The 23,128-nt window shown below is 41.6% G+C and overlaps 2 protein-coding genes across 2 annotated transcripts in view; both read left to right on the forward strand.

Moving 5' to 3' along the window:
* tacc1 (transforming, acidic coiled-coil containing protein 1) overlaps positions 1-8,600 on the forward strand; it is a gene marked incomplete at its 5' end in the record, with an annotated part of 19,234 nt that extends 10,634 nt beyond the window's left edge. The window contains 9 exons of the mRNA XM_080728196.1: positions 922-1,114; positions 3,194-3,255; positions 3,777-3,908; positions 5,779-5,855; positions 5,991-6,034; positions 7,042-7,205; positions 7,491-7,597; positions 8,213-8,333; positions 8,472-8,600. Of these exons, the coding sequence (XP_080584322.1) occupies positions 922-1,114; positions 3,194-3,255; positions 3,777-3,908; positions 5,779-5,855; positions 5,991-6,034; positions 7,042-7,205; positions 7,491-7,597; positions 8,213-8,333; positions 8,472-8,537 (966 nt within the window). The 3' untranslated portion in view covers positions 8,538-8,600. The remainder of the gene's footprint in view (positions 1-921; positions 1,115-3,193; positions 3,256-3,776; positions 3,909-5,778; positions 5,856-5,990; positions 6,035-7,041; positions 7,206-7,490; positions 7,598-8,212; positions 8,334-8,471) is intronic.
* A 6,964-nt stretch (positions 8,601-15,564) lies between these two features.
* The window catches only part of loxl2a (lysyl oxidase-like 2a), a gene marked incomplete at its 5' end in the record, with an annotated part of 39,595 nt that continues 32,031 nt past the window's right edge, over positions 15,565-23,128 (forward strand). Inside the window, 2 exons of the mRNA XM_080727516.1 lie at positions 15,565-15,847; positions 20,187-20,362. Of these exons, the coding sequence (XP_080583642.1) occupies positions 15,565-15,847; positions 20,187-20,362 (459 nt within the window). The remainder of the gene's footprint in view (positions 15,848-20,186; positions 20,363-23,128) is intronic.

Consider the following 23,128-nt stretch of genomic DNA (forward strand, 5'->3'; position numbering starts at 1 on the left):
AAAAACACATTTTTGGACACTGGTCCTACAGATTTTGCCCTAAAATCACGCAAAGCGGTACACAGTATGTCTACAGTCATGTCATCAACATGGATCTGTCCTATTTCCCATATTCCGCCTGATTAGCTACCATTTCCTTCCAACGTTTGTGTATGCGACCTGGCGGTCGCTTATCTCCTGATTTAGGGAGTCTTACTGGTAAATTTAATTATAATGTCACAACTTGTATCCAAATTGCTTTGTGTGACATGTTTCTGTACAAAACTCAAGTTCTTCAGTAAAGTAAGAGGTTTCATTTTGTAGTGACACTCTTCACATGGTCCAATTTGTACATTGCTTGTGTGCCAATGTTGCACACCAAACATAGGAGCTCTATAAGCTCACCACATCATGCCAGTGACATCACCACTGGCATCACCAGGAATGCTGGTCCCTCATTGGCTGTTAATGATGACGTTACCAGAAATGCTGGTCCCTGATTGGGCTACGGGCTTAAACAAAGAAGGACACTGACATACATACTCAGCAGATCGCAGTACTTGCACGCTCTGCTGGCGCAAGTAACTAGAAAGATGCAATTCTGGGAAACTGCGAGTGTGGTTGCTGTTTTTGCATTTCCCCATTCAAGTCAATGGGGTTACTTTTCCCAATCAAGTCAATGGGGTTACTTTTCCCAATCAAGTCAATGGGGTTACTTTTCCCAATCAAGTCAATGGGGTTGTCGCTGAAAGGTGACCGACTTTATGGAGTAATTCTTAGCCAGTGAGGAAGCAGAAAACACTTTGTGGAGGAACTTTTAGCCAATGAGGAAGCTGCATAAAGGTGACGTCACCAAGAACACTATTTGACCAAAAATGACAATAGGAACAATAGTGTGTTTCCCTATAGGCAACCACACTAATGATGCCCCTGTTTGTCCAGGTGGAGGAGGTGGAGGAGGTGGTGGTTCGTGTTCCAGAGATCACACACCACGGCCGACCTGCCACCGACGAGGAGAAACTGGCGTCCACCGCCATCTTGGCTCAGACTGCAGACACACAGGACAGGGAGGTCACAGAGTGCAGTAAAGGACTGGAAAAGAACCAGCCCGTCGATGACACATCTATTATCAATGGTATGAATCATCAACCAAAATGTGTACAGACCTCCTGCAACACCCAATCTTAGGTCAGTGGTTCTCAACCTGTGAGTCAGGACCCCGGATGAGATCGCCAAATGACAGTGAAGTGACAATTTAAGGACTTTTGAAAAAAGAAAGAAAATGTAAAAGACCATTACTGCATCGAAAGTAATCAACTAACTATACTATAAAAACTGGTCAAACATTGACCAAATTGTATAAATAATATAAGAAAGAGAAAATGTGAAAGACGATCTATACAAGCTCCGTTGTGAGCTTGTAGAACTGAGCTGCTATTTTCACAATATTTATCTGTAGAACAGAGTCAAACTAAATTGAATGCCTCATCTCCTACAATGACAAAGTCTTGGGGGGGGGGTCCCCAGTTCAAATATGATTCTTTTGGGGGATCACAGCCTGAAAAGATTGAGAACCACTGTCTTTTAGGTGAGGGCAGTATGTTATGTTATCACACTCTGTTCATAGAATAACACTATATTTCATGTCAAGTTTGACAATGACAGATACTGAGGTTGAGTTTATTTCAACCACGAAGAGATGCAAAACCTTTGTTATGATTAACTTGTTTCGTTTTTTGTTTGTTAGGCCGTCTGTGTACTATTATTTATGTATTTCACTGTCTGCAAATCTGACCACCAGAGGGTGCTGAAGTGGCTTGACAATGCACACCTCTCTAGACTGCCTTGCTTTTACAGATTGGTGTTGGGACCAAGAAGAGTTTATTGTTACATACTGAAAGTATGTGCTGTTGGCTGTCCTCATTGTAGTTCAAGGGAACATCCCAGTGCTAAATATATCCATTCTGCCTCTGTAGAGTCATTTGGAATGTTGTTAGTTTTCCTAATAGATATTCTATAAGTCATTAGTTATTTATTACACCCGCACCCAACCCAGTGGGTGTAATGTGATCACTGTCTGTCTGTCTGTCTGTCTGTCTGTCTGTCTGTCTGTCTGTCTGTCTGTCTGTCTGACTGTTTGTTTGTTTATTTATTTGTTTGTGACATTGTTCACTTGGAAAGCTTTTTATTTTATTTTGATCAGACTTGGCGGAAGAGTTGGTGGGTAGAGTCTGCACCTGCACCTTTGATATTATTTATTTTCAAATCAGCCAAAGGTCAAGGTTACGGTAAAAGGTCAAAGGTAGTCCTGTGGGCCATATTAAGGTTTTGATTTGGATATTTAGACCATAGCAAAGCATATATTGGAGGTAGCCTATAGCATCTAGTGCTTTTCTGGTTTGCTATAGTTATAGTTATATTAGATCATTATTAGTTTAGTTATTTTCATTTATCAGGGACATAGTCAACATATTTCTTTTATTTATTATTTTTTTCATATTGAATTCCAGTAGAACGTATAAATCATCTTATTATCCTCTGACGTATAAACATTTGTATTTGTATTAGGGCATTGTTGATAAAGAGCCATGCATGCCACTGAAACCATTCCCTGGATAAATAATTGTCATAACAGCCATTGTTTTTCATATTAGGGTTTAGAAGATGCAAATGGGATTCTGACTCATGAAATGTTTTACTGCCATCTAGTGGGTTTTTAGAAACCCTAACCCTAACCCTAACCCTGAGGACATTACCTAAAATATACATTTTCGGGTGATTGGGTGTTGCAGTGGTAAAGTTCCTGCCCACCACCGTGGAGGCTGTAGGTTCAATTCCACCATGGTGCATCCGGCTTTGACGAGCGTCTATGGGAAAATAATTGGCCCATGGTTGGGGTAGGGAAGCCGGCCGGGGAGGGTGATATCACTGCACGTATTACACGGGCTGGCACTGGCAGGTGAGCCAGTAGGATACAATAGCAGTGATAACACACGTGTGTGTGGGGAAGAATTAGGTCAGAAATAGTTAGCAATCCGAGATAAAGATAGCTTGTCCCTTTATCTGTGAGAAAGTATCTTCCCCAAAGGCCAGCTCTCAATGCTATAAGCTATGAACTTAAATGATGTGACCTTTCTTTTAATCCCATTTAAATTGTATTTTGGAGTGATTCAACGGTATATCCATAATGGATTCATTGTGCTGTTTTCTATAGGGCCTGAGACCAAGGTAATAGACCGTCTGGAAGAGGATACCTGGGGGCTGAAAGATGATACGGTAGGTAGAGTTGAAGCTACAGTTGGAAACTGTGACAATAAATTACACAGGACTTGTGTTTCATTCATTCAGTCAGTCAGTCATTCTTAGTCACTGGCTTGGGTATTTATTCTGGGACCAATGCTAGAAAGAAGGAGGATTCATTCAGGTTCTGAAAAAGGTTTTAAAGCTAAAAAGCTGTGAATCTGAAATATTTTCTTCGCTATTTTGCATCCACTGTAAGACATTTTACTTTTGTCTGTGGCCCATACTGTATAAGTACATTCTATACAGTGGCCTTCACCTGTACTAGCCCCTGGGTGCTAGACAAGTAATTTATTAATGAAACCCAATCTTGCTACTCGACTCTCTGGGTTATTTTACTGCAGCGTAAATATCCTTGAATGGAACATTATAAATCTGTGGAGGTACTGTAGGGATTATAGCCTGGGGATCTGCAATGAAATGTGCTTATGTAATACTACAGTAAGTCAAAGAAAAAGGTTGTCATGTCTGATGTATGTCTTCTAAATGTTCTGCAGACTAAGGAATTGTCCTTCGGTCAAACAAAGGAGATTGGCTGCAATGGCCTAGACAAAGTGAGCCCCTCCCAGGACAATGTCCCGCTGAGTGATATGGACAAGGCTGAAGTGCTTGCCATGATCAGAGAAGAGGTACAAACATCATTAAACACGGATAACTTAAAGGGATATTCCACTTTCAACAGGGAGCAGTGGAAGGGCCTCTCTCCACATACACACCCATTGTAACTTCAAACTCCATTTTAACCATGATAGATTCATTAAAAACACCCATTATTCTTTCTGGTGACTCATACTACCCTCCTAATACGTGAGCAGGCCGTGTTTTTTCGTTAAAAAAATGAAATACAAAAAAACAATTAGTAAAAATAAATGAACACATTTATCGAAAAAACACGGCCTGCTCACATATTAGGAGGGTAATATGAGTCATCAGAAAAAATAATGGGTGTTTTTAATGGATCTATCATAGTTAAAATGAAGTTTGAAGTTACAATGGGTGTGTGTGGGGAGAGGCCCTGGTAGTACAGGCATTCTAGGGTTGAACCTTGAACAAATTGCAACACAAACTCTTTCAACTTTTTTTGTTTCATAAATATGTTAGTAATAACATATCAAAAGTCCTAAGAAATCCAAGTGGTGGAACATAGTGAAGTGGTGGAACATAAGTTGGGCTCCCATCGACTTTCTATACAGAAGGAAAATACCCAGAAAAAAGATCTGCTTTAAGTAGGATGTGAGGGGTCTAACTAGGGGTTTGTCATGATGCTGAATCCATTGCAAGCATTTGTTTTGCACAAAAAACATTCCTTGGCCCCAGAAAACGCCCACAAAACTGATGAAAAGTGAATGAGTCATCACTTTTGCAGAATGTTTACCTATTTTTGCTGAATTTGGATCTATTACGACATGCGAATAGGTGGTGAAACCATCTTTGATGGGAGAGGTGTCGTAGCTTTTATCGGGTGTGCCAACAAATTCCTCCCACTGCTGTTGTACCCTACTGTACAGTACAAAGCTATTCATAGTAGAGATCACCTTGAATAGTTAGCTAAGAAAATACCACCAAGTGAGGAAAACAGCTTACCGATCATCTGTGCAACAGTCTTTTCATATTCTGCAACTATTTTCCTGTCAAGAACGGTGATAGAACAATGTCTTAGAATTGTATGTACAACATTTCTAATGTGTTTTGTATACTGTAGTCTATTTAAACCAAGATGTCAAAACATTTTTAAAATAATAAGATTCCACCACTTCACTATGTTCCACCACTTGGATTTCTTAGGACTTTTGATATGTTATTACTAACATATTTATGAAACAAAAAAAGTTGAAAGAGTTTGTGTTGCAATTTGTTCAAGGTTGGCCCATTTTTTTTCTTAGATTGCCTGTACTATGGGCCTGGAGGGCCTGGTAACATTTACATAAAATATCTAAATATTCAATCAAGCTAATTAAAAACTGTTCAGGGTATTCATAAAAGCCTGATTAGATGATAAAATTACCAAAAGTTTTTTTGAAAGTGAAATATCCCTTTAAGGCTAATTTATACTTCGTCATAGTCTCGCGAGCCAATTTTCAAACGCCTAATCCCTGCTTCCGTTTTGTCTTTACAGTCGCGCAAATTTGTCCTAATATAAATAAAAATCATCTAAGCATATATAGATTGCTGCTTAGCAGAAATGGAAATATCCACGCTGAGATTGTGGAATAGTTGTCTGGCTACGCAAGACTATTCGTCAGATGGTGATCCTCGGCGAAGATATATTTTGGCGCAGGACGCCATCATACCACAGAATATAAATTAGGCATATTATATTTTACTGTACTGCATTGGCTCAGGACAAAAACATGACGGATTACTTTCCAAAGCATTATGTGTGTGAGTGTGTCCAAACTATCACTTCACTCCGTGTTTCGCGCCTGTAGAATATGGAGATAGGAGGTTTCTGCCTGACAGCAACGATATTCTAATCTAAATGTTCTCTCTGTCAAACAGATCATCACTAAAGAGATTGAGGCCAATGAATGGAAGCAAAAGTATGAAGAGAGCAGAGAAGAGGTTTTGGAAATGAGGTATTGACCTATTTTTATTCTTATTATTTTAAAAATGTTTTGACATCTTGGTTTAAATAGACTACAGTATACAAAACACATTAGAAATGTTGTACATACAATTCTAAGACATTGTTCTATCACCGTTCTTGACAGGAAAATAGTTGCAGAATATGAAAAGACTGTTGCACAGATGATCGGTAAGCTGTTTTCCTCACTTGGTGGTATTTTCTTAGCTAACTATTCAAGGTGATCTCTACTATGAATAGCTTTGTACTGTACAGTAGGGTACAAGAGCAGCGGGAGGAATTTGTCGGCACAACCTCTCCCATCAAAGATGGTTTCACCACCTATTCGCATGTCATAATAGATCCAAATTCAGCAAAAATAGGTAAACATTCTGCAAAAGTAGGCAAATATTTAGCAATAATAGATGAGTAAAAATAGCAGATCTACAAGCTCAGAAAGAGGGCTGGATCTACAAGCTCAGAACGTATCACAAAAGGACACATTGTGAGCTTGTAAATCTGGTAGTATTGCTAATTGACATATAACAAAGTATAGGGTTATGTACGTGGTTGAATTGTGATTTGGCCACCACTGCCAACCCTGCCATCGGAGGGTGTAGCGGTTCAGGGTCGAAACACCTGATGACGATGGTTACCGTCTGAAGACATCAACTCTTCTTGTCCAAGGCTACATTCACCAAACCTGAATGAAGGAGAAGCATCTTTAGATGGAATTATAATGTACATGGTTCTAATGATTATACAATATTTCATAATCATAAAATCAACACAGGCTTTATTACTGATGTTTCCAGTAATGAAGGTGGACACTGCGAAAAAATCTCACTAAATAAATAGTATGATGAATTCAGATGTTTTGTTTTTCATCATTATCACCTCTGCCAAGTCTGTTTGTCTATCTGTGACCAACAATTGAAAAGTAAGGCCAGCTGAATTGGTATAAAGTTATAAAGCCGTGCACATTCATGTTACCAAGAGCAAGAAACTATTTTTTGTTCTTTTTGGCACCACCATAGGCCAGGGGTCTGCACCCTACTGCAGATAATAGCAGTAGGGTGTTTCCTTTGATATAAGGTTCATGTGATAGTGCTGTTTAATTTTAATTTGTGTTTGAAAGATAATAGGTAACTGTGGTTTGGTTAAACTCTACTGTTTTCGTCTCCTTCTACGGTGTCCAGAGGATGAAGAAAACAAGAAAACTCTGAGTTGCAACAAGAGTGTCAGGCAGCTGACCATGGAGAGAGACCAGGCACTGGCTGATCTCAACTCTGTGGAACGCTCACTGTCGGACCTTTTCAGGAGATATGAGAACATGAAGGCTGTTCTGGAGGGCTTCAAGAAGGTCAGTGGGGATAAATCAAAACTAAGTGCATCCTGTTGGTGTGCACTTTTGAACTACAAAATGCAAACATTTAAAATGCAATTACTTTTATTGTATTTAATGAATATGTGAGATTTTCAACAATTGACTTGGACCTTTATCACAGAATTGCATAATATACTGTATATATTATTTTTACTTTTAAATTTCTTATGTGGAAGCATTTGAACATTGCTCAGTCTGTCTCAAGGCATTAATTCACCAGAGGACTTTTATCCTGACCTTATATCTATCCGCTGTCTCTAGAATGAAGAGGTGTTGAAGAAGTGTGCCCAGGAGTATTTGATGCGTGTCAAACAGGAGGAGCAGCGATACCAAACACTCAAGGTCCACGCTGAGGAGAAACTGGACAAGTATGTTAGGCGTTCCATGTAATAATCTAGCCTAGCTCAGCTAGACAATCCACCCATGTTAAAACAAGGAGGGGATGGATACTGCAGTTAGTTAGCTGCTTTAAGGGGAGCACACACTGAACGCGGACAGCTGCGCAGCGTCACGCCGCGGTATCGACGCACGTGAAGTGCCGCGCGGTAACCCCAACTGGATGCGGCGCGCTGCCACACAGCACATCCATTTCCCCGGTGGGGAGAAGCATGGGAGAACATGTTCACCGCGCGGCAAAGCTGGAAAAATAGAACAGCAGCGTATCTGCGCGGCAGGCGAGGCGGCAGACCCGCGGCTGCGCGCGTCTGACGGCGCCGGTGTGGGTTAGTTCATTGAAAATAATGGGGCCGTATGTTTTGACGCGCCGCTTCCGCGCCGCCTCCGCGCCGCCTCCGCGCCGCCTCCGCGTCCAGTGTGTGTTCCCCTTTAGTATATCGTCTGGCTGAGCCAGGCTAGTGATAATCAGCGCCCTTGCGAAGTGTAAACCTTTGACGCAATTACTCCTTACTCAAATTCAAACAAGGATAAGATCATCCCGTTCCCATGTACCGTATATAATTTTCATCCATGCTAATGTCATGCAGGGCCAATGAGGACATTGCCCAGGTGCGTGCCAAGTCCAACGCTGAGAGTGTGGCACTCAATGCCAGCTTGAGGATGGAACAGATGAAGGCAGAGTCTCTTGAGAGAGCTGTCCTTCAGAAGGTAAGAGAACAATGAGGCATCGATGCTTCTTCACTTTAAAATGTATCTAAACGTAATGCAGTCTGTTATGTTGTCTCTGTTATTATTATAGTTATATGACACCAAATTCTTGCACCTTTGCCTTTTCCCCCCCCGTAGAATCAAGAGATTGAAGAGCTCACCAAGATCTGTGATGAACTGATTGCCAAACTGGGAACAGAATAAGAGGCTTGTAATCAAACTATTTTGCAGTTTATCACCCTTTTTTGCACGGACACGTTCCAGTCCTCACGGCAATATATGATGTTAATATCAGAACTGAGCACATTTCAATCGTTTTCTCAGCCTCCTGTCATTAGTATCATAGTAAAAGGCACAATGATTGCACTTGCTTATTTATCTGATTGAATAAGTGTCAGCAGAAGAAGCACATGATAACATAAGGCCTCAATGAGTCCCATTGTGATGAGATGCCACCTGGGATATCCGGATCATTAGCTCTCTCTTACTATAAACTTGATGTTTTGTGTCTGCTCTGTTTAACTTTTAACTCAGAATCTATTGTTTAAAGACACAACAAGATATGGATTTAAGTTTGTTTGTTGGTCACCTCCTTGGAACTGTGTGTTTTGAAATGATGGTTGTTGTGATTTGTGACTGACATGGAGGAAATCAGCAAGCGAGATATGTCCAAGCTGTTTATACACACTTTACAGTGTTTTATAAATAACTAATGTGTTCATTAGTTGAATGAGATATAGATATTGTAGCACACAGGGAAAGAGCCCAGTCATCATCAATATTTCATTTAGTTTTTTGTATCGTACAGTAATTGTTATTTTAAACACTCAGTAGGCGCACACTTGGATGGATGCCAATGATACAGTCACTTGCCTGCTATTCTGAAGGGGAAATTGATTTATAGTGTCTAATAACCCATTTGTAGTTTATTATGTTGATACTGTATTTAACATCTTGATTTCTTCCTTTTATGAGTCATGGCATGAGAACATTTTTCATGACTTTGACATTGTAATGAATTGTATATATTACAGTGCATGTATGAAGTTTGCTTTGAGGTTCTTTTTTAATTGCCATGAAATTCAACAATGTCTGGTCGACTTCACAAAGTAGTAGATGTATTATACATTGCTCAGCAGTTGCATCATATATGGAATTATTTTCTTTTTCAAGAAATACAGCACCTAAGAAAATTACATAAATGTATCAGATAAATGATATAATTGGATTCAATAGGTTCAGGTTGACATATAGGTATGTCGACTGGAGCTCATGGAAGTGAGAACGCAGCATATTATATTGGAGGCCATGCACATATATTTTTGGACAATGGGCGTCTTAAACTGTATGCTATTTGCAGATGTGCCTTTATTTGGAGTTTTTGTTTTCAATTATTTGCCTGATGCAAATGTTCAGAGATTCCCTTGCCAAAGTGTTTATCTTTGTATATACAGTATTATGTATACTGTGTTTGCTTAAAATATCCAGAAAATATTATAATGGATTTGTTCTGATCCTTCCAGTCACATAGTAGAGATATCGCTATAAATGATTCAAGTAAAGTTTTGTTTAGAATGTTGAGCAAGGAAGACCAATTTCTTTCAAATGAGATGGACTCTTTCAGTGTTCTGGAGACAGTGTTCATTACCTCTGAACTCAGAGTTATGGTGTGTTGGAGGCTTGGAGCCATTAAGCACCCAGTACATTTCTACAATGGAACCAATGGATCAGAACAATCTTCTGCCAATGTCAGTGCCAAATCATGTCCTGTAGTGATGATCTTGTATTTGCTCGAAGATGCCTTGTATGTAAAATTCATTGTTGCAGTACAAATGTCTATATTTTAATACTTTATGAACAAAATATTCATTATTTTGCTGTCAGTATTTGTAAAAGATTCGATGTCAACCATTATATTTTGTGCATAAGGCATTCCTGAATAAATGGTTAACATTTAAATGGTAGGCCTACACTTGAACACTAATCTACAAAAGAATAGCCTGTGCTGCTTGTTTTTCCAGTGTTTCTGAGTTTTAAATGCTACACACAGTACATAGTATTGTCTTGTGATAATACAGATACACATGCATGGTACATTTCACAATTTAGGCATTTATCAGATTCAGAAGTGCTCGAACTCCACTGGTTCAAAAAGGCTTTTCCAGGCGATGCCAAAACGTGGGAGAGGATGTTGAGTTCATCCCTGTGTATTGCAGTAAGCTCTGTATTGCAGTAAGCTCTTATACCACAAGGTGGCGCAACCTTCCCACACAGGGAAGCAAGCCATTAAAACACACACGCGCGCGCGCGCGCACGCACGCACGCGCACACACACACACACACACACACACACACACACACACACACACACACTTTCGTTTCACCCGACTGTGGATTGATTGATTGATTGAAGGCTTTATTAGAAGTTTGCATAGGAAAAGGTACAGGAAAAGGAGATTGCGTGATTCCTAACGCGTGATTCCTAAACCCACCAGGCTTGAGTTAAGACCCGCCTCGCAGAAACGCGAGGACTTCCAGGAGTGGCTGAAATCCCTGCCTGACACATGGAGGGTGGATAAAGTCAGAGGCATGAAGACTTGTACTTGAGAAAAGTACAAAAGTACAAGTTGGTGGGTTTAGGAATCACGCGTGGAGATTACCCGGTAGCGCGTGGAAGGAACACGTTATTCCAACCAGTTCCTTTCCCCTCCATCAGGCGCCCCGGCTGGCCAGGGGGAGGCTGTATAGCTATAGAGACCAGGATTACATATTACATGCATCATTATTTTTGTGAGGGTACCTACCCTAGGAGATATGGGGAGAACATGCAAACTCCACACAGAAAGGCCCTTTTGCCACCCCCACCTATGGACAGAGTCAAAACCAACAAAGGGTCAAACTCGTTTTTCTGCTATAGCCTACCACCAAAATGTGGAGTGCCTTACCGAAGGCCATAAAGGAGTGTGGATCATTAGCATCCTTTAAAATTGCCCTGAAAAACCACTTACAGGCAGCAGCCGTTCGCAACTGGTAAAAAAACTAACCTAGCCCAAACCCTCCCCTGCCCCTTCTTACTGTTTGTTTGACTTACTGTTTTCTTTTTTTTGTTCTCTCATTTTCTTTTCTTTACATATCTACTGCATAGTATTCTATTTGTCTGTCATTCAATGTTATATGAGATACTAATGGTTTCCTGTGGAAATAAGCTTAGTCTTTTCATGGATCTCCTTTTAGTAGACCTTGTACCAGTGAACTGTAGGCCTACCGTCATGAAACTGTAGCCTACCTTTTCCTATGCAAACTTCTAAGTATTCAATCAATCAATCAATCAAACAAACAAACAAACACACACAAATGACGCAGAGGAGAGAACATGCGCCCCCCCCCCCCAGCGCCCACAGCGCCCACAGCATCCCCAGCGGGAATTGAACCCAGGACCTTCTATAGCTGTGAGGCGACAGCGCTATACTGCGCCACCATGCCCCCATTTGTCGCATTAAAAAAAAAAAAAATCAATAGGGGAAAAACTCCCATCTCAAGTCGATGATTTGTTCATGTGTGGTCCAGCCCACTATGTAATGCATGTAATAACACGTATTTAAATATTGCTTTGATGTTCTTATTAACCTTAGGAAACAGTTTTTTTTATTTTATTAGCACATGCATTCCATAAATTCCACAGGACCACACACACACACACACACACACACACACACACACACACACACACACACACACACACACACACACACACACACACACGGACAAATGACATCATCAACATAGTTAGACCTACATATTACAAGGCATAAAGGCATATTATCCAGGGATCCTGGAGCGGCCTATGATTGACAATAGGCTATAATGTGAACTAAGTGAAAACTGCGGACGTGATGTTAGGAACGCACACGGACGCACTGTGTGCGTTCCTAACATCACGGGGTCTGGGGGTAAACTACTCCCCCAGAAACTTATAACATAGGCATTAGGCAGGCTAGTAGATGTTGAAATCTTTGAGAAAACAAGGAGAAATTACAATCAAGGAGTCCTCAAGGAGATGTGGTTGAAATCGAGGAGACTCCTGCAGAATCCAGGAGGGTAGGCTACTTGGCAGAAGTTAACTTGGCAGTTGGCAGCCTAGCTCTGGTCCATAGCATTAGAGAAGTTAAAACTCATCCTGCTATGGACTGGACAAGAACTAGACTGAAGGAGTAGCCAATACATGCAACATACTTTTGAAGAGCCAAACTGTTAATTTATTTCCTAGAAATCACTTCTGGAAACTTCCCCCCCACGGCCCCACCTCTCTCTCTCTTTCTCTCTCTTTAAACATCTGTGCTTTTTCTTTTTTTGTTTGTTTTAGCAGTTCTGGTCAAAATTGGACAAGGGGGCGGGTTTAGGATGCTGAGAGCGCTGCTGATTGGTGGGAGGCAGTGATGCGCGCAGTGGGACGGGAACTTCGAGGAACCCCCTGCCCTGGTCCGACCAACAGTGGGATGAGTGTCTGGCACATAAGAGGCAGGGTGGACTGCAATCATCTCATATAAAGGCACGAAGCAGGACTGCTACGTTCAGGACAGGACATTACCCAGTTCAACACGTGAACTGCTTATCGGAGTGCGTCCCTCATCGGCCAGAGTAAGTTTGCATTTCTTTTTAAATAGGATGTAGGCTGCTGTACACTGTCTCCGTTTAACTGTGCACCTCTTTGGAAAGTAAAACTATTGCCTTGATGCTGCTAAAATGTCTCTGTTTCAACTGATAATTTCTACATTTTATAATAGGCCTACTGTACCAATAGGTGTTCTGTTCACAGATCTACCCTGCCAAATGTGGTACCAATGTGTTAAATTGCATTTACTGCACACAACTGATTGATTGAATGATTTATTGATTCATTAATTGAATAGGCATACTTAATAGTTTGCAGAGACATATACATGGAATTACAGTAGGCTACAATACAAGTTCTTCTAAAATGATCTTTCCAAGAAAGCATATAGGGCTTGTTTCCAATGGGGTCCTGTGGGTGGCTACTCAATAGGCTACATCAAAAACTGGAGGGAATCTTTGTAATTTAAACTTAATTTGATTCAGAAGTTCTTCTATTGTTTTTGACATGTTCAGAGACCAACATTAATTGCAATATGTGTAATGTGATTAACTGAAACTAATTCAAGTAAAAACGGCACAATACCAGAATACCTCATTGGGGAAGCCTTGCTGGAACTCCTGGGAGGGATATAGCATGTGGAACAATAACTCTATGATGTGGAATGATGGGCATTGAATAACTTAAATCACTGGCTCCTTATCCAGAGGAGATTGTTGTGATATGGACTGTCCATGAATTCAACTTCTAATGTTGTTGTGTTGAGTGTAGTTGACCAATCGATACAAAAAGATGCAAAGGGAGAAAATATTGAGAAAATGCATGTTGTGATTTTCTTTTTTTCTTTTTGTTTCTCTCTGCTGTTATATGTAACATTAATTAGATAGATTGTAGCCCAGCTGTACATTCTCCATTCAGAGAAAGGGAATGTGTTTAGTTGTTGTAGGACCAGTAAGAAATTACCATGGAGAAAGAGTTTGATTGAACATAACTTGTTGATCATTTCTTTACTCCAGGAGACTTCTATGCTTCAAATCTGTCAACTCAGCAGTTTGTTGTCCGTCACCATGACAACCCTGCTCCCCCCCCACCCCATACATCTGCTTAGCTTATACATAGCCTACACCCCCCCCCCCCCTCCCCTCACCTCCCCCATATTCCCATCTTCCTTTCATTGCGTTCCTTCCCTCCAGGAGTGTTCCCTTCTTCTTTTGGTTCCCCCCTTTGACACTTTCATGGTCTACCATGAAATAGGGAGGTGGGCTGGAGCCCACATTCCCCTCTAGATCTGTGGTGCACAGACAGGCAGCCTGCGGGCGCCGCAGATGAACCACAGATAGCAGCTCAGCCTGCAGGGGCAGAGAACTGAGCTCCCTGCAGGAGCCCTACAGTTACTCTTCATTTAATAGGCTGTCAGAGATACAGTAAAGAATCAATGACATATAGGAACGCCCCCCCTTCCCAGCCCTTAGCATGACCTGAGTACAGACTCCCATCCCTCTGCGTCTGCGTTAGGGCTGTCACAATTATTACATAATCGTCTAATCGTGATTATTTGACATTATCGCAATTATTTTGTCATAATCGTCATAATCGTGAATGTTGAAAAATTTCCGAAATAGTGGAAATAGCAGATCTACAAGCTCACAAGCGTTGTGAGCTTGTAGATCGTCTATTTCCACTATCAATGTTATTTTTTAAGTAGTAAGTTGTCAAATATGTCAGTAATGTATTTGTATATTTAGGTTGTGTGTCATATCTACCATGTACAACTTCAAAGCCTAAAGGCCAAACAGAAATGTAATTATCAACGACAAATACACAATTAAATCGTTAATCGCCAATTATTTGAGTGACAATTAATCGTCACGTAAAATGTCATAACGTGACAGCCCTAGTCTGCGTCTCTGTCCGTCTTTAACAGTGAAAACAGGGGGTTTTGTTGCTCTTGGCTCCATGTATCTTAGTAGGGTGAATTCTGTTCATGGGTTTGTGGTTCGTGAGATGGGATGAATTAGGATGGCCAAACTATACAGTTACTTAATAATGGGCTGAAAAAGTTGGTTCATGTTGAAAATTCTCCTCTGCTTAAATTGCAGACCAAAACTACCCATTGACCACAAACTGCTGTGCGTCTCTGCCTGTTGCATAATATCTTAAAATATGTCTAGTACCTCCTTTATAATATTGGTGTTATAGAAACTATAATCATGGGACAATTTCACTTTCAAAGCCTATTTAAAACAGATTCCATATGATTAATCTGGATGGGGAAGGGCAGGGATGCCAGGGAAGGGAAGGCTCCACTTAGTATACATAATAGTGGCTCTTGCCTATAGCCAGACAGTTCCTAATTCAATCCCTGGCTCCTCTGAGCTTTGTGTGTCCTTGTCTGAGCAAGACATTGAAACCCCTGCTCCCCATGAGCTGCCTTGCATGGTTGCCTCCACTGTCAGTGTCTGAAAGTGAAAGGGTGAATGTAATGCACGTTGTAAAGCTTTGGATTAAAGGTGCTACAGAAATGAAAACCATTTATGCAGACCATATGTTTTACTAATCCACCTACCCTCATGGTCTTTATCTCTCTGTAGGAAACTTGTGTTTGCTAAATCCTGTGCCATGCTGTACCCGACCGCCATCCAGTGTCTCTTGTCCACCTTGTTGTCCGTGTGGGGCCTTTGCCATGGCCAGTCAGACTCTAGCACCCCTGTAATCCAGCTGAGGTTGGCGGGGGAGAAGCGTAAACACTACGAGGGTCGTTTGGAGGTGTACTATAACGGAGAGTGGGGGACAGTGTGTGATGACGACTTCTCAATCTACGCTGCCCAAGTGGCGTGCAGGGAGATGGGCTATCTGGACGCAGCGGCATGGTCGCCTTCAGCCAAATATGGAAAAGGAGAAGGTAAGAGAACCAGTATGGAACCAGAATGGGTTATGAATGCGACTCTATAGTCAGTTTCAGGTGGTGAACAATATCACTGCTGTCCTGAAAAGTCTAACCGTTTGTGAACTTCCTGTTTGTTACCTCTACCCTTGGAAACCAAAATGGTCCATAAGATATTATCATCCTTAATGATCATAATGGATGGACGGAATGGAAAATGATGATGATGATGATGATGATGATTATCGTTTAGAAAGTTCGAGCTTTCGCTTTCCTATAGTGTTGTAAACCTTTCACATCAAGCCTGTTAAAGAAATAGATAGTTTCAAGGTGAGGAATCCGCTGGGAAATGAATTCCGTCTTGGCTTCCCACATGAAGAAGAATGAATATATGAAGAATTTGTTCTTCTTCATGTGGGAAACCACACTTGTAATTCATGGGTTTATACTAGAAAGTTCTGTTCTTGATGAATTCTGTCTTGCCATTTATATTACATATTGTGATGTCACTCCTGTCCGATTGGACATTATATTGTCCAATCAGTGGTCAGAAAAAGGAAAAAAAAAACAGGTTTACTTTAGCTGGCATAAAAGTTGTCAGACCTAGAACAATAGTGTGTTGCCTATAACAACCACAATAATAAATAAAATATGAGTAAGACGCCCTAAGGGCGAGAAGCAACCTTGCCCTAAAGCAGCGCTACTCAACCCACGGCCCGTGACAATATCTTTGTTAAACAAGGTTTGGCCATATAAATGGAAATCTGTCTTTTTACTACTGTATGTGTTTCCTTAATTTGTAGCCTGGTTATTTAGACTATTACAATTTTTTTTACTTTTCTTTTTTTACATTTCCAGAATAGGACTGACAGTTTTAGCTTGCGGCCTTGGACTTTTGGTATTTCGCTGAATGACCCCTGACCCATCTTAAGTTGAGTAGCTCTGCCCTAAAGGATGACATGGGCTATTACTTTAAGAAGGTGACCACATGAAACTTAAAAAAAGGAGATCTAGTTTATTTTTTAACAAAGCCCAACTGTCAGCTCAAAGACTTGGGGCTTGTATCGGTCTTTATGCTTTATACACTCTCCAGTCTAAGAACTCCCATTGGCCAAATCCATGAAGTGTTGATCCCAGCCATGCTAGCCTGCAGCCAGGCAGCCCACCACACACATTCAACAGCAGTATCTCCTCAGACAGTTTCATATGTTCCATGGAAATCCCTGAATTCAGCACACGTTCACCCAGTGTGATTGCTAATCCCCCTCAAGCAATGGTGGTTTCCACATTAAAGGACAACTGAGACACACCAATCAGCGCAGCTGAGCACGAGGGGGACAGACTGGAAAAAAGGGGTGGTACGCCAGACACGTGTAGACATCTCCCCTCTTTTTTTTTTGTCTTATATATGAATTCCTTCATAACTGTAAAGTGACATATTCGTTTCCAAACTACTTAAATATGATAGTTGCTGGTAGAGGGAAGGGTAAAAGAATGAGTCAGATGAAAGTTGTCATTCATTTTGTATCTCTCATTAAAGACACATGTTTTCCTACTGCGCTAACCACAGCGAAGCATCCCACATGTCTGTGGGATATGCTTAGCTTAGCTGTTTGTTTCCGTGTGGATGAGAACAGTTCATAACCCTCTGAGGCATCACATCCATGATGTAATGCATGGAGAACAGCCAACATCCCATTAAATATGGATGGGATTATTATGTTTGACCACTTTGCATGGCTTGGGTACTGCATATATTACTGTATATAATATGCAAAATAATACAATAAATCACACCAGATAAAATAAAATGTATCTATAATAAAGCACTGTTGACCAAAGTGTTGTACTACAAAACAATAGGTATAAACAAAGATACAACTTAGAGGCAATCTATTATAAAATGCACATATATCATTATTAAAAGCAATAAAAATCTACCATATCAGGGGGATTCAGATGCTCAAGACAATCTTGAGCCTGGACATAAAACATTCCTGGGTGGGGGAAGATCGGATAGGGAGGGGAATCTGTTGCACAATACAGGCAGCAAAGGCGCGGTCGGTCACCCCTGAGTCAGTTGAGTTCTTGGGAAAACTAGCAGCCTCAAGTCAGCTGACCTGAGGGACCTGGAGGTAGCAGGAGAGGTTAAAAGGTCAGCAGACTATACCTCACTGGAAAAGTAAATAGACCTAAATAGAAGTACATAGACATAATACATACTGTCTGTCTGCATCTCAACCAAGCAAACATCTCAGTGGAAACATCTTTCCCAGGCCTTGACCAAACAAAGCAGCCTGATTATCAGACTGAAGCAAGAGGCAGTCCACTCAGTGAGTGGGCGGCGGGGTCTATGGTCTGGAGCCAGGCTACAAACAAGGGGCATTTATTCGACTCAGCTTCCAATAGCTTCCGCCTTTACACTTTTCTATGGATGGCGAATTTTACAGTAAAGTAGCCTTACTTGAGACCCTGTGAGAGTGAATAGAATATTTCCATTTTGCTCTTGAGTACATTTTAGTTATGACTTGTGGGAGACCCAGATTTACCCAAATGCTGGTTGGAAACCATTTTATTTGACTCCATGTCCTTGTTGCATACTAACACTGATGCATGCTGATAACTGCGGTTTGAACAAGAGGGGTTTTCCATTTCCTGCAATCATGACTTCGGCCTTGACGAATGAAAAGAACCATTGTAATTTAAGGCATATAAACACAGAAGTGTTTTCTACATTTTCATGGGTCAAAAACAGTAGTTCTTCCCACGGTTCTTATGCATGATCCCAGTTTGAAAAGGTCTTAAAAAGTCAGAGGCTACTCGGTTTTGGACTACAACTGATATTGAATTAACTTTTACAGGAAGAGTTGTGATTCTGTAACAGTGATTAACTGTAACTTCATCAAAACAGGTTTGCCACATGATCTGGTCAATGAGGGCTTGGTGTTTCTTATAAACTCATGACCATGTTATTTATTCATAACACAATCATCTATTTTATTCAGATCTCCCATCTTAACCCTATACAGCCAGTCCAGTGTGGTGAGATTCTGAGCCATGGCAATGCGGTCGTCTTATAAATGGCTGTAAACGCTCAATATGAAAATTCATGATTTCCTGAGTAGGCCTACTCGCTGCTCTTTTCACTGGCTTGTGAAATTACGTTCCCATAAGCCTCGCAAAGGATAGCTTTAACAGAGCAATTCAGTTTTTATAATACCTGGCAATGTTTGATATTTGTTTGGACATAGACCTTTAGCTGTACTATGAAAACGTTCCCTCTGACGCCGAGCTGGAACTCAGAAACGCTGTTGTGCTTCACTGCCAGGCAGCTGAGTGTGAATGTGAATCTTCTAAACGAAGCTATCATCTGCCCGGAGGCTGCCTACGTGCATAAAGAAGTGTACTCGATTAGATGAAGTCACGTTGTAGGTATGAGCAGGTTGTTTTCCAACAACATGTTCAGACCGTCTCGACTGGAGCGGAGCAGTCCATTGGTGGTTTCCATGCACACAGTTATGAGGTTCCCCTCATGGCTGACTCATTACAGCCAGCTGGGCTGCACATGATGTACTGAATATGTGGTGAACACCTCCAGGTTAGGGGTGAAAGAACATGACAGGATGTGGTGAAGAGGAAATGCAGTCTCCTCCACGTGAGTTAGTCTCCTGTCTCTAGGACCAATGGAAATACTCAAATATATGTGAAATAGGGCGTGACACAGGACGAGGTATTCTAACAGAACATATTATTTTGTGGCGGCATATGAAGCAGTCTTTGATCCTGTGTGGCCATGCAGTGGAAAGAAAATATGTTCTTTCAGAGTAGGGTCTCAATGCTTGACATAAAACACAGAGTAAAGTACTCATTATTCTTTAACTTCTTTAATTGGTCTGCCCGATCAATTAATTCTACCTCAGTCAGTACCGTGATGACATCCCAAAAAATGGCAAATATATATATTAGCCCAGGGGTCTTCAACGTTTTGAGGCCAAGGACGCCTTAGTTGAAGGACCCCCACAACCTTTTCATAGATTCCATAGTAGTTTCATTGTTTGACAGCACAATCGATCATCAGTGTATTTTGGATTCATGTCAATTTGTGTTTTCAGATATTTAACCACTTGAACCGTCAATACTTAATAAACTTGACCTTTCACTCTGTACTTAATCTGCTCTTTTTCCCCTCAACACCAAAGCTCTTTCACTCGCGCTGCGAGGCGTTGTGAGCTTGTAGATCTGCTATTTTTAGCTAAAGGACACTAGGGTTCAAGTGGTTCATATAAAAAAAAGAAGAAAAAGGTTTCTACCCTGTATTAGACATTTCCATTCATGTCTTCTCTTCTCTCCGTTGCAGGTCGTATCTGGCTGGACAATGTCCACTGCCGAGGCACAGAGAAGAGTCTGGCTGAGTGTGAGTCCAATGGCCTTGGTGTGAGTGACTGCAAACACTCAGAAGATGTCGGGGTGGTGTGCAACCAGAAACGCATTCCTGGTTACAAATTCATCAGAACCATGGACAACAGTGTGGAGGTAATATCATATGAATGTGTACACACGTGTGTACAAAGAACTACACATACTGTATACATATATAAATGTACACGTTTAGTTTGTATGCATGACTGTACATATGCAGACAGATGTTAATTTAACAACAAAAGACTGAGATAAAGAACAGGCCTAAGATTGAAAGATCCTTGTTTTTACTATAGCCGTGTCTGCTGTGAAGTCCGCTTTTCAGGTATTTGACGTGCATAGGAGGCGAATGCCCTTCACTTGACATGAATGGAGAGTTATCTGCTGCTTGTCAGCCTCATTACACCCTGGAAAGCTGTGAGCAGATCGCATCTCCACCGCCTGCAGCTGGGTTCAAAATCTTTTGACCCCTCCTTTCGCTGACCTTTTTATGCCCAGCCAATAGCTAGATTGTGGGCAAGACTGAACGACCAACTTTGCGAATGCACTTGGGAACTACCATAGAGAGAATAATAGAGAGACTGGAATAATGTAAGAGAAAAAAGTGAGAAAAGAGAGAATGTGACATTTAAAGTGGTGTAACAGAGAGAGGAAGGGAGGGGAGAGGATTCTTAATAATAGACACACACTCTCAGTTTACTATAAACAAAGATGGCTGGTATAAAGTCGCTTAAATAGCTACAGATATTTGTTTATTTCCCTCTCTGCTTGCACTCTCTGTTTGTGCTGACCATCAGGGGCGTCACACCAAATTCTGGGCACTGGGTACAAGGATTCACTGCGGGCCCCCCATGAATGTTAACTATTGAAAAATAGCAGATATACAAGCTCACAGCGCGGCACCGAGTGCCGCACTGCGAGCTTGTAGATCTGCTATTTTTGAAAAATCGTGAAAATGTGTGTCAAGAAACCTATGTTTCCGTGTCAGTGATGCTCAAACTTTTTCATGTGAAGGACCCCCCCATCTCAAAATATTTAGTTCCAGGGACCCCCCAGAAGCAAACTTTGAGTTACAAATGTTCACTTAAAAAATACATATATTCAAAGATTTGCGCACATTTTCACGACTTTTCAAAAATAGCAGATCTACAAGCTCGCAGCGCGGCACTCGGTGCCGTGCTGTGAGCTTGTATATCTGCTATTTTTCAATAGCTAAAGTTATTAGGGCCCCTCCACCTTGGGCCCTGGTAACTCAGTCCCACTTTCCTACCCCTTGTGACGCCCCTGCTGACCATAACGGCAAGCTGATGCTGATGCTGATGCTCGTCCTATCCTATGTGAAAGAAGCAGGTCCTTCCAACTCTATGTCCGAGGCTAGGAGAGAACTACAGATGTTTTTGTGTTGTCTGCCAGGAGACCATGAAGAAGAACTTGTGTTATTGCTTTGTAAAACATACCTCCATTTGTTATGAATTATCTTACTAAAATGATGCAACGTATCCTGATCAAAACCTCACTGTGCTGCTTAGAGTAAATATCCAATATCCCTTATTCTTTTAGGTGTATTTCAGTCAGTCAAGTTTTAGTTTTTTTCATTTTGATATCTAGACTCTGAGTTTGTTACCTCCTGCAAGTATACATGATACAGCTTAGAACTTAAGAACAGAGAGTGCCTACAGTAGGATTCTCCCCAGGTGAAATCTAGAATGTGGAGTCTGCATGTGTGGATGTTGGGCTGGAGGAGTGGAGGACCAGAGGTGGGGGTGAAGAAATGAATGCAGGATTGGTGAACAGCAACAATAATTGTAGCAGCAATTATTGCAATCTGAGCAATGGAGCAGCAGCATAGTCGGAGGGCCATAGTGAGCAAGTGCATTTCATGGCTTAAATGGATGCTTTGGTAAAGAGGGTGTTGGGTGTGTGTTGAAGTGAGAAGGTATCACGTGTTTAGCAGCGCAACTCAATTTCCTGAACTAAAGTAACTTGCTGGTATCTCCCCAGTGAATATTACTGGAACTTTACTGGGATACTATTGGTATGTTCCTCCCCTCCACTCTTTTTGTGTTTGTGTTTATTGTTCGTCTCTTGACCATTATTCTTTACACATGTAACTTATTTCAGATAACGACCTAATGGCCATTAAACCAGACTTGCATGTCTCTTTGACTCCTCAGTGTTAGTGTAAAGCGTTTTCAGAGCACATGGTGAACACATTAGGGGGCGCAGACATGGTGGTGATGTCATAGGGGTCTCCCAGGTGGGCAGAGTCTCAATATTTCCATGCAGTGGTCATATTTGTCCACAGGAACCCAGTGAAATGATAGAAGAGTGAGCTGGAATGGTCTTGCCGCCATTTGGACGATAATGACTTTGCCAGGTCTCTGCTAGTCTGTCCTCACTCACACTAGACCCCCACTCTGCTGTCTGGGAAATGTACGCACGCAGGCAGGCAGGCAGGCAGGCAGGCAGGCAGGTAGGCAGGCAGGCAGGCAGGCAGGCAGGCACGCATGCCTAAGTACAAGCATACGGAATACAAACAAAAACATGTCCTCAGACCCCACTGAAAGAAACGGAAGAAATTATGTAACTGTGGCATGCTCTCTCTTCAGACACACGCACACACGCACGCACGCACGCACTACACACACACACACACACACACACACACACACACACACACACACACACACACACACACACACACACACACACACACACACACGCGCACACACACACACACACACACACACACACACACACACACAGAGAGAGAGAGAGAGAGAGAGAGAGGGGAATACCATCCTGTCTGGGGGTGATGAGAGTGCGACTTTGCCGGATGGAAAGTGTGCGTGGGTGTGCAGACATGACGAGGGGAGAAAG

Source organism: Nannobrachium achirus (assembly GCF_963921795.1).
Source record: "Nannobrachium achirus genome assembly, chromosome: 6".
Classification (NCBI taxonomy): domain Eukaryota; kingdom Metazoa; phylum Chordata; class Actinopteri; order Myctophiformes; family Myctophidae; genus Nannobrachium; species Nannobrachium achirus.